The 12,285-nt window shown below is 40.1% G+C and overlaps 1 protein-coding gene across 3 annotated transcripts; it reads right to left on the bottom strand.

The window, feature by feature from the left end:
- Positions 1-221: 221 nt before the first annotated feature.
- Positions 222-11,059, bottom strand: il17rel (interleukin 17 receptor E-like). Of its 3 annotated transcripts, none has more exons than XM_054624829.1 (19): positions 11,026-11,059; positions 10,336-10,620; positions 9,079-9,106; positions 8,299-8,448; positions 6,665-6,771; positions 6,152-6,266; positions 5,754-5,798; positions 5,307-5,446; positions 4,921-4,992; positions 4,760-4,814; positions 4,507-4,670; positions 3,801-3,845; positions 2,769-2,826; positions 2,456-2,601; positions 1,883-1,942; positions 1,727-1,784; positions 1,161-1,259; positions 737-793; positions 222-658 (listed from the first exon to the last, which is right to left on the bottom strand). In XM_054624829.1, exons 1-19 carry the CDS (start codon positions 11,032-11,034, stop codon positions 537-539), a joined length of 1,815 nt encoding a protein of 604 aa, XP_054480804.1. In that variant the 5' UTR covers positions 11,035-11,059; the 3' UTR covers positions 222-536. The 3 variants fall into 3 exon arrangements, with proteins under 3 accessions (XP_054480804.1, XP_054480807.1, XP_054480805.1); XM_054624832.1 differs by having other exon boundaries at positions 8,413-8,448; XM_054624830.1 differs by lacking the exon at positions 1,161-1,259.
- Between the last annotated feature and the right edge of the window lie 1,226 nt (positions 11,060-12,285).

Here is a 12,285-nt window from a genome sequence, read left to right as displayed (position 1 = left end):
TAAACCCGTTGTTCCTGTTTGCGGAACCATGTCTGTCATTTTGACCTTTCCAATTGTTATATTATGTAATGTGAGTGATGTGCCACATTTGGAGCTGTGACTACTGTTTGCTGCTGATACAAGGACAATAAGACGCTTGGACATAATGACCACAAGTTCATTATGAAAAAAATTGATAAAAAAACAAAATATCTGCAGGTTTTCTTTCATATTTTGCATTTTTTTATTGAAAATATAAATTTAAATAAGGACAACAACGGACCATTTAGCTGCAAGCTGAATGAATATTATAACTTAAAGAAAAGGCAATATACACATTAACCTTTACCCAAACAGACAACACCTAACAGAATACATAAACAACAGGCATTAACTATAACAAGCATACTAACCAGCAAATACACAGTAACATACATAACATTTGAAATATCTCGTAAACTGCATTCAACAGAGAACTCCTTTGGTTTGTGTAACAACTTTACAGTTTAATGCTGAACATTACAAGTAATGTCTTTGACCGGAGCACCGTTCTTTGGTCAGTCAGAGATTAGGTTGGCCTTCTCAGTGTTCCCACACTGTGGTGAATCGGGAATGAGGAACCCTCCATGGAGTGCAGGTTGAGTTTGTAATACCGGGACTACACAGTCAGAAGCAGGATCTGTCAAAACACAGGCCTAAGTTGAGCTTTCAGGTTGAAAATGCACATGTGTTGTAGTCAACATTTTAATAACCTCACCTGTTCTCTTTTCTGAGTTGCAGCCTCTATTCATGTTTTGCTTCCTCCTCTGATACACTTAAATGGAATACAGGTTTAATCAGATTAGCAGGATGAGGAAATACAACACAATAACAAATACAGTGGCTGGTTTTGCATTCAAATGAGTTGTGCATGTTGCACAACCTTAGACATGGCATGGTACTAACAATTGTTTTAGGTCACAATTAACTATCCAATCTCAGAGGGAGACTCGCTTAAAGTCAATAGACAACCCATTAAAAAAATGAATCAATCAATCAAACAACTGACATGTACTGTGAAATATTATACCCTTGTTTTTTGACATGATGTCACAAACAACAAATGGTTAGTTCTCTGAAGCAGTCGGACAAGAGTGTGCATTACAGCAGGCCTGAGCTTGATAGAGTAATTTCCTACCTACCGGTTAACAGTACGTGGAGCGCCAGAGTGAAAATGATGATGCCAGAGAGGCAGATGGCAGCAGGTAAAATGACCCAAGTCAAGTCCCAAGAGGTTTGATCTGTGAAGATAATTCACAGCGTAAAGACTTATGGCCCTAGTGTAATACGATTCCTCTGTCTCTTGAGGATAATGCATTAAAATATGTCTTCACTTTTTGTAGAAACCTTATGTTTATACAGAACTGTTCAATCCATCATTGCACACACAATTAAAGTGGAGTACACAATGCAAGTTACAGGGGATCCTTTTATTCCTCAAAATAATGCCAAGAAACCACTTAGGGCCAACTTCAGAGGCACATACGTTTCTGATTACCCTATTATAGATTGCGTAACAGTAAACACATTGTTTATTACTGCTTCAAACCATGTTTTTTTAAAAGAGAGGTACTGGAAATCATTTGCATTTCAAACTGTTGTGGCGCCTCAGGTTATGAATATTTAAAGAGAGAGGCGGGAAAGGAGTTGAAACAAACAATACAGGAGGGGACCGAAAAGAAGAAAAAAGCTGTAAATCTGTACTTACTGCATTGCTCAAGACAGTGAATGACTGTGGCAGCAAACTTCACATCGAGCCTCTTCACCTGTACAAATACAAAATGTGTATTCACAGTCATTGTCTGTGTAAATGTGAGGGAAAATTCAGATTACCTCAAAGGATCTATCTGATAAGCAAACATACCTGGATACAAAAGTTGCATTGTTCTCCTGACAGGTTCAGGTCAACAGCTTTATGTCTCTCCTGAAAAAGAGAAAAAAATAAAAAATAACTTAGGTGTTTAGTTCTGCAGGTGTTACGGAAGTTGTCATGGTTTCTGTTTTACTGTTATTGGCTCTATTATGTGGATCAGCCATACCATTTTGCAGTAGTAATTCATTAGAGAGATAATGATTGATGAAGCATTACAAACACACACACTGATAAATGACTTATAACATGTTTTAACATATCATGTTGCTGATGAATGTGGCAGATACCCTTTGAATGAGAATGTTATTACATTTTATTGCTTTGATTAAAATCTGTGTTTTAAAGTTACAAAATCTCAGAGAAAATGTGTTGCTTAGCAGCAGTAAAAAGGAACTATATGACAAAACAATAAACAGGTATACGAGAAGCTGCCGTGCAATCTTTGCAAGCATGTTGTGACAATATCTTCATGACGCAGATGCTGCCGTGTGGCGCACAAAAGGTCATTGAAAGGTTTGATAAGCATGAAAATGAGATGATTCAAATGTCCAATGTAACACCTACCACGTGCATGGTGTGCGTGTTGGTGATCTGGCACGCAGTTGAGCCTTCAGACTTCACACACAGCCCCACAGAAAACGTTGCAGTGATCTGTGACAACATCTTCACATCTTCCTGACCCTGTTGTCTCGTCACAACCACCTCCCATGCTGGAAATTATTATTAATGTTAGTATACAGCTGTCGTTGTAGAGACCATTGCTAAAATACCACATTAAATAATGGCTGTTGCTCTAAACTGGCTGTCAGGTAGATTTATTGCCTAACATAGCAATAATCAGATGATACTTTTGATATGATTATGACAAAAACAGTACCTTGGAATCTGGCGTCAACAAAGGGGCACCTGGTCCAGGACTGATGGCCTGTAGTGAACTGAAGGACAAAGTAGAGTTATATTTTGTATTGCTCCTCATCCAGCAATTACATAAAACTCATAAACATAACCCCCTTCGTTCAAAGAAGGAAACTTTAAAGCTTGATAATTCACTGAAGGGTGTCCTTATATGGAAATGAAACAGGTGTTGCAGAGGAACTGCTAGGCTACTAGAATTACTCCCAACATAGGCGTGTGATTGTTTTTCACAAGCTCTTTCACATTATAGCTTACTGTTAGCCAGTAACCTAAGCTAACTGGATGCTGGCGGTAGCTTCCTATTTGCCCCACAGTCGGTTGTCTTAGCTTAGCTTAGCACAAGGACTGGAAACCAGTGAGAACAGCTAAAGTTGGCCTGGATCTGTCCAAAGGTAGTCTTGCACCCATTATCATTTTGTTGAAGGGGGAAAAAAACTGCTTTGTATTTCTTTAAACCAATCACAATTGTCTTGGGCTGCACTAAGAACAGAATGCAGCGGTGGTACACTCAGAGACAGATAGCAAAGATGGCAGAAGGGAGGACGATGCTGGGTCAGATATGCGACCAATGGCAGACTTATACCCCCAGTCTACATCCAGTGAGTCAGACTAGTCCAAAGGTAACAAAATCAACCTAACGGCTCCTCCAAAGCCTGGCCATCCTGTTTTCATGCTTTGGTATGTTTGATTTAAATAAACTAGATGTGTTAAATTGTCAGCCTGAGAAAGACCAAAGCTAGATGTTTCCCGCATGAGAAAAGTATCAATCTTCTCATCTAACTCTGGGTAAGAAAGCAAATACGTCTATTGCCCAACTCAACTGTCGCTAAGTTCTACTATGCAAGCCTTTACAAAAACAACAGTTGCACAACTGCCACAGCTAATGGAAAGGGCATCTTAATGTAATCAGATATGAGTAGCCTACAGCATCGCGCTAGAGTGTTGTGTTCCAACAACAAACAAGATTACGTCAAAGGGAGAATGTGATCATTACCTTCATGCAAAGATGAGGGTGTGGATCCACTTTAGTAAATGTTATCTGAAAAGCAAAGATTAATGAAATAGTTATTAATGATATACACAGAAGCATTTTTAGGTCAGCTGGATTCAGCTTTCAGATGGGAGACACTCTGCGTCACTGCTGGCTATTTTTACATCAAAAGAGAGTTCCCTTCTCAGGTGACATGGCCTCAGGTATTTTCTTTCGTGATAACAATGTCTGATCAAAATACAATCTCAGTCTCGTTAAAGGATTCCCAGGGTTGCAGTCCCTGCCTTTGTTTTTGCAACTACGCTGTTTGCAGCAAGTTTTTCTGATAAGCTTTTCATGGCTCTGATTCAATATTTATATGAGCTTAAGCAAAAGGTTTGAATAAACGTATTCTGACTTTTAATCACTTTCAAATAAACAGTTTTACATGCCTGGCCAAGTATAATATTACACAGTTTACTTTAATTTGTAAACACTTTTCTTTGACGTCACAAATGTTACTGGCAAAAAGAAACTACTGTCGTCATAACTTCTTTCCAAGGTATAAAGTATTAAGTGTGCTTCGTCACTGAAGTAGAAGTCAGCAGCATGATTTAATTCTTTGCTTATCATGTAAAGGCCAACTTCAAGAGATTTTTTACCAGAAAAAGCAGCCACAAACCTCGCAATGTAAACACACCTGCGGCTTCAACACATCAGAGATTTGTACCTTTTCTCTGCTAACATTCTGTGAGGAGTGAGCCAGATCCACACAGACGTCGTCCCCTCTTTTCTGACACAACACAACCACTGCAGTCTCGGGACAGAGGGGCTCCCATGATAGCGTCTCTTCAAGTGAGTCGAAGTTAATTCCAAACCACAGCTCCTCGAGACCTGCAGGCAGGGGAGATCACAATCTTTCCAACTGATATTATCTCAGTTCTGAAGTACTACAGAACAATAAAAGCAGTCAAGTGACTCACGGTGTTTGAACGGGCAGACCTGGACTCTCGGGGCATCCATCACAGCTGACCATCCCTGTGTGCAATTTATAAGCAAAGGTTCAATCCCTTTTCCTAGAAGTGATTACTAATAGAAACAGATCATGAGTGCCTAAAATGGGGAGTCATGGCAGAAACCTTACCTCGATACAGAGGCAGGGCAAAGGTCGGGAGTATGGGAGGATGGCACTCTTTATATGTTCCCCCTTCTTTATCTGGAAAGTAAACATCATTTTTTAACATGTATCCAGCTTTCTTTGGCATGTGTGTATGTGAGCATGGGTTTGTGGGTTTTGCGATTCTACAGGATTGCTTCTTAAGCTTAATTATGGATCAGAGAACTGCATCGCTTTAGTCACATTCACCTTTTTCCTCTGAAAATATGCAGATACTTATAGGAAATTAGTCAGTGAGTGAGTAGATGTAAACTGACTCACACACTGGTAAGCAGGGAAAATGTTTTGAAGGGATGATGAGAGTGCCCAGTTTAAAATGATGCTTCATTTTAATGATGAACAGCAGGACTCACCAGTGTATATGGCCCTGTGCCAATGCAGATGAAATCCTTGCGGCACAGACGGAGGTGGTAGTCTTGATCATCCAACATGTCTGACACACTGACACTCAGCTCCTTCTTCTGTGGGTTTACATCATATGATAGCCTCCCAGCTGAAGGGAAACAGAGGTCAATGTTAGTGAGAGATTTTCTTCTAGGTCATGGATACATCTGGGGACCTAAATAAGGTTCTGGTGTTGCTGGTACCACCTTAGGGGCTGCAAGATCAATGGACCGATTTACTTTTTCTAGTATTTATTCAAATAAAACAATCTCAGAGCAGAAAGTCACTCGAACCTACAAGAGGTCATAACTAGATTTGGCTTTGTTTTAAAGGCTAAAAAGGCAAAAAGGTTGGAGACCACTGGTTTATAATACTGTGTGTTAGATATAACGATGTAATGCTTAGTATGTACTCACTGATGCATTCTGGGACATGTCTGCTCAAATCTTCACTGATGCAATCTGTGGAGAAAGGGCACAATGTTTAAAATAGTCATTGGTATAAAGATAAGAGCAACGTGACATAACCCCTGCATGTGTTGCTTTTACATAATATTCACCTACTACAGTTTTCTCCATTATTAATAATTTACCTTCATGTTAACATAACTGTATATCAGTCCTCCTAATGTCACCTGTTCCAATAAATTACTAGGAAATACTCAGTGGATTACACAACACCAATTATTGACTTAATTTATTTGCTATGCTCCACATTCAATCCTCAGCTACTTGATTTCCTGTTTGTTAACAGTCGTGCTGCCAGCGTGTGTGTGTGTTTGGATATAATTATGCAAACATGCACGTGTTCTCACCTGGAGCGTCATAAGTTCCTGTCCAGGTTACACCGCAGTAGCTCGGCACAGTATTCACTCTTACTTTCATGTGTTGGCCTGGAGAAATGTCGGTGCAATCATTCTCAACCTCCACCTTCGGGAAAAGGGTAAGTAAAAACACACAAGCTGTCACACATCGGGCAGGGTTCCCGAAATGTCATCATGGAAACTGTTGTATGTGTTGTGTTTGGGCCAATATCAAACTACAAAAGTTGGAAACTTTTACTGCCAAATGAGGAACTGTTCTCGTCCGTGTGTTGAGAGTATATAGCTTATATATGATATAAAAAAATACACCACTAATCAAAATAAGTCAAAATATGGTTTTTTTTATGACTTTAAATGTAAAAATCATCTTTCATGTGTGCTCATGCATGGATTTGCTTGCTTGCAAAACTGGCGAGACATGAAAACAAACTCTTAGCAGAAAAGGTACTCTTGCGTCACACAAATTAGAAAGAAATGTCCAAAAAAGGTCAGGGTTAACAGTACCTGCAGCCCAGACAGTTGGCCTGTCGACATTCTTCTGAAGCGAAACATTTGGCAGTTGGCCATCATCCCCGCAGTGTCGGTGCAGATGGACACACCATGGATGGACTCTGGGGAGAAAAATATATCATAGTCAGAAGCCAGAAGAGGGCATCAGCACACATTTGTCAAACAGTAACTGGTAATCCAGCCAGTTAGCCATTAGAAACTATTCAAACATGTCAACGTGAGTTGGCATTACTTTAGGTGTCATGCGGAAAGAACTGTATTAGTCACGTTTTACTGGCTTAGTGGACTAAAGACTCAATCAGCATCAAAGGGATTTCCCCACTCCAGCCTGGCAGTGAGGAAATCCAAAGAGATTATTATAGTGTGCTGCAGATGTGCAAGTGTGCATGTGTCTGCCTACTTGTGAGTTTTGACCCACAATTTATCAGATCAAGCCTGTGTGCGAAATCAGGAAGGGAAAACGTCAATTGGCATACGCATGATGCAAAAGCAGAAGTTTGATCATGAAAAGTAGTGGGTTTTATAAATGAGACTTCCTTCATGGTAATGTGCACCATCCCCAACCCTTTAAATGTGTCATCAATGATGACCACCTCTACCTATGACTAGTCCCGCTTTAGCTTCACTACACCCAAAGAGCTGCATTTGAAACCTCCTTGTTGAGACAAAAATTTCAGACACAAGTTTTGGTGTAAGGGTCTGTTATAACTAACAGTGTGGACATCCACTGAGAGCATCGAACGCATACTGTTTCGCTTAGTCACCTGCATCACGTATGCTTAAGTGAGTAATGTACTGTAAGATGTTTCTGGGTTAAACACAATTCAATTATTAGGTGCCTTAAACATACTTTAAGTTATGCTGTTGACATACATTTGTTTGTAAAATAATTTTTGACCTCTGTGATCAAAAAGCAATTAGTTACATTACTGTCAGTATCACATAGTAAGGTGCCTTCAAACAATTCCAATAACACCACAATTGTTTAAATAAGCAGCCAGTCTATTGTTTGGAGATATTTACTTTATCGAAAACAAACTTTGCATAACCTAGGTGACGCCTGACTTATCAGTGGCTAACGTTAGCAAGCTAGCTAATAAGACGCAACATTTAAAAGGTACTTTGTGTAGGAAGAAGTGGCATGAGGTTGTAGATTGTAACCGACTGAATACCCCTCTGCTCACCCCTCCCTTCCCAAGCGTATCGGAGAACTACGGTGGCCTTCAGGTAACGTAAAAACGTGAAAGTGTCTCTGTAGAGCCAGTGTTTTGTTTTGGGCAACTGCAGAAATATGGCGGTGCAACATGGTTCTCATGGAAACTCTTTTTATGCAGGCCAATATCGAGTTGAAACACCAGACATATCCAAATAATCTGATAGGATCTTCATATTTTAAGGTAGTACATACATCTAGATTCAGTAACTCTATACATTTTCTTGATGATCTCAATAAGTTGCCCCAAAAACTACTAGCTAATGTGGTAAAAGAGTTTCCCAGTTTCCCAGTTCAAAATGTTCACCATAGAGAAGTAGTTAACTAGTTGGACAATTTAGCTGCAACTGAATGGCATTTTTGATTAAAACATTTTGTAAATTTTGTTTGGATTTAAGACGTCATATTAGCATACCAGTAAGTTTTAATGTGGTCTTGATTCTGAGGTGTAGAGAGCACTTCTGCCTTCCCTTACAACTCATGACGGTGGAAAGGTTCATGTTGTGGAACACAGAGGAATGGTTCAGACCTTCAGCGGGGTTCAGACACCGAGGAGGAAACCAATCTATATGGGACAAGGCCAGAGAAAACAAACACATGTCACACGTCATCTTTTAGGGCAAATACTGACACATACTTTACACTGATGCAATCATATTGTCTTTTCACAGAACTGCCACAGTTGTCACACCTAAAATGCTCAACATTTTCATTCTGAGTGTGAAAAGGTAGGCCCCTCCCTACCTTTCAGACCTCCTCCCCCTCCACGCCCCAACCCGTTGCCTCAGGTCCGCCCGCGCAAACACTCTGAAGACCATCAGGACCAAGCGCCGGACCTGGGGTGACAGGGCCTTCTCAGTTGCTGCACCCTCCCTCTGGAACGCCCTCCCCATCCACAGCCGTCAGGCTCCCACCCTATCATCATTCAAACAAGCCCTCAAAACCCACCTCTTCAAACTCGCCTTCACCTGCTAACCCCTGCTCCCTTTCCCTCCCTACCCTCCACTACATGACTCATTCCGCACAGCTTCTCCAGTTTTCTTTTTTATGAAAATGTTCTGTTTGTTTGTTTTGTTTGCTCCTTTGTGTTCTTTTTTTTTTGTTTTGTTTGTCCAAGATACTGAATTCCTTTTCTAGTTCTGTGTGCATGCATGAGTGAAAATGTGATGCAGCAGCTGTAGGTGTCTATACTCACTGTGGGGCTTGGGCTTGCACTGAAGGCCCTGCAAGGAGAGAGAGAAAAAGAGTAATTGAAACACCCTGTAACTCTTTTCTGTGAATCTTTTTCAATAGTAGCTCCACTTATAAAGTAATTCTTAACAAAGAGAACAAAGGTAGCACCGCTCCAGAACAGGGAATTCCCGTACAATAAGGAGCTTTTTTACATCCTCATTGCACCTTCCCAATGTGTTTGTCCTGCAGTTTGTTATGGTCCAGCACGCGGACAAATACAAAGGGTAAAGCAAGCTATTAATCAATTACTCCATTTGTCTTTTTTCTGCTTTAATTTGGCAGTTGCAACAAGAGGCTGTGCTTACTTTATATAAAGTAAAATTGCAGACAACATTCATACAGTGATAAAAAACAATCACCAATGTCATTAAGTGCAATTTACCTAGGCTCACTTCCAAAACTTTGTAAGATACATCCTTGTTTGTTCGCCAGCCAGGAAATATGTGGAAACTATTCCAGACACTCACATTCACACTATTCCTGCACCCGGTGATGACTGATAGTGTTCAAGTACGCTTTCACTTGTATGACGTGTCAGTTGGCAGAAGAAAATGTGAGGCGTCGTTAGCTGCTAAAAGAGGACCTTTGGTCTGTTAAGTTCACTGAGAGAGAAGTAAACATGCTAGGGTAGAGAGGTAAGTGTTATCTACCCAACTACATCTCCACCCAACTACATTTGCAGCTGTTTTGGTTTCCTTCTTGGTCTTGAATAAATTATAAGTTGTGTAGTTTTGTATGGGATTCCAAAAAATACTATAGCTTTTAAGGACTAGACACCAGCTCCTTTAGCATGTGTGTATGCATGATGATATGCATACTCACTTTTACATGATGTATCTTTATAAAAAAAATGTCAATGAGTCAACAAGTGAGTCACACAGGAATTTACTTTACAGCAGCACTTTCAACCTGATTAAACTGATGACACAGGCTTAGAGAGCCATTCAGGAAATCCATACTCAAGGTTTACCTCAAAATCCCTGTCACCTGAAATTGTGTAGAAGGGTTATCAATAGTAGTAGTGGCTTTACAGGTAGTCATAGTTGTAGTAGTAGTAGTAGTAGTAGCACTAGAAATGGTGATAGACATAGGTGTATTTCTTTCACCCAATGGAAACATCAAGCAGCAGCAACACTACATCAGCATAAATAGGAGGTAATAATAAAACACAATTATATTTAGAAGCTCAGAGACAATCGGCATATGGCTACAGTTTTACCTTGGAACACCTGGTGCCACATTTCTCTATCCTTTCCAGTCCGGTGCTGTGTGACGCAGCTCCATTCAGACCCAAATAACAGTGGGACATCAGCAAGGCAACCCAGAGGACCATTTTCACCTGTAAGACACAGACTTCTTTTCCTTCTGCTCTGCTTCTCTGGCTCTCGTTATCTGTGAACTTTTCTCCTTTGGTGGCCCGGAGGCTGAGTGACAGGGTCAGGTGAGGCTGGGTCTTGTGTGATAGGTAGCCTGACGGTGAGGAGGCTCCCTTATTTATTTGGTCCTGAGTGTGACGATACCAGAGCCAAACACAAAAGAGTGAGACACAAGCTGACTGAATTTAAATGTTCCTCAGTGGAGGTGTGGCCTCTGGGTGGACACAGACTCTCCTCATTTTCCTCTTTAATAACATTTCGAATAAGGTTCAGTGTCATATAAGCAGTGCACATCCCCGCACCTCCTTCATTTTATGTTTATATTTGAATTCATGACACTTTAAAATGTTATTTTTGACTGGTATAGCAATGAACTGTAATTAAGTGGAAATACTGAATCCCTACCACTCCCACACCCAGCGACACATAGAAACAAACTGTACTACCACAAAATCTGCATCATCATTTTCTGGAAATTAGCAAAATTTCACAACTTTAAGACTATTACTTCATATTTTGAAATTCCAACATACCTGGTGCATCTTTTCCCGGAAAGAAAAGCCTTTATATTTAGTGTAAACACAAAAATCCTACTGTTAGATCTTGTTCAAGTCAATGAGGTTGACGACTGAGACTCTGAGGCAGAAACTAGATACAAACATTATGTCGTGTTCACCCTGTAAAAAATTGGGAAATAGGTGGCTACTTAAAAGTAATTGAGCAGGTCATATTTCTTTTAAAAAATACTTTGACCCACGGCATCAGTTAGCCATAATAGTTGCTCTTGACATTTAACTCCCCCACAAAGAAAACTTCCTCTTCCTTCCTTTATGCTACTACTGCATGCCCTAACATGGCAAACATACTACATGATTGAAAGCAGCTGGAAGGACATTCTCAGACTGTAACATTTGAGGAGTCTTTTAAAAAAGATTAATTACTTCTTTTTTTCTGGATAAATGGGCAAGTTGCCAACATAACACTCGGATAATATCACCTTTTAATTCAATATGACAAACAGTTCCTTATTTGCACATCCGGCGGCTACAGATTAGCCGAACTAGCATTTGTCTCGCTTTTCTGGCAAGCTGGCAAAATCCAATATTTACTCTTTTTTTATTTTTTAACCAACTGGTGAGGGAACATCTGGTTCTTTAGCAGGTTAATGCTCCACTACGTTCAACAGCGAGTTATTAACTGTGACTGTCAGCTGGTTGGTGCCAAGCAGGTAGTGTATTGTTGGGTTTTCAGAATTGTTTTTGCTGAAAACAGCATCTGTGTTGGGCCGAAAACAACACTGAAGGCCGTGACAGAAAACCCAAACACTTTTGACCCATTGTTACTACCAAATAAATATCATTCTAGGTTGTTTTAAATCAATCAGTGTCTTTAAAATACAGAAACATTTTAGTTTTAGTGTTATACTGTGCATCACCTCCTTCTTTTCCACTCTTATAATTACAACTATTGTATTTTCCTGTAACACTGAGTTAACAGGCAACCCTGAAGCATGTCAAGCTTGAGCAGTTCTCACAGAACGTCTGTTTCTTTTTCTTTTAGTCATTCATAGGACCTAATTGTCCTTCCGGGGTGGAATATACTGTTACGGAGAGCAGACACCACAAAACAACTTCAAGGAATGTCTCCAGGCAACATGTGCCCTTCCTAGCACTCTATTTCTGGGAATGACACAGTGAAGAAATTACCCATGTGCTACTTCCAAGCACTAACAAATTATTCTCAGGTTATTTGATAGTCTTGATGGCAGCTAATGGCTGGTTAACAAAATGCGG

Source organism: Anoplopoma fimbria, chromosome 23, assembly GCF_027596085.1.
Source record: "Anoplopoma fimbria isolate UVic2021 breed Golden Eagle Sablefish chromosome 23, Afim_UVic_2022, whole genome shotgun sequence".
In the NCBI taxonomy this organism is placed as follows: domain Eukaryota; kingdom Metazoa; phylum Chordata; class Actinopteri; order Perciformes; family Anoplopomatidae; genus Anoplopoma; species Anoplopoma fimbria.
The sequence above is the reverse complement of the archived record's forward strand: the minus strand, read 5'-3'. Positions and strand labels throughout refer to the sequence as shown.

Coding starts and splice junctions, on each gene's coding strand:
- il17rel (XM_054624829.1), bottom strand. Junction 6,772..8,298: donor GACCACATTAAAACTTACTG/GTATGCTAATAT, acceptor TTTTCTCCCCAG/AGTCCATCCATGGTGTGTCC. Junction 5,799..6,151: donor AGGAACTTATGACGCTCCAG/GTGAGAACACGT, acceptor CTTTCTCCACAG/ATTGCATCAGTGAAGATTTG.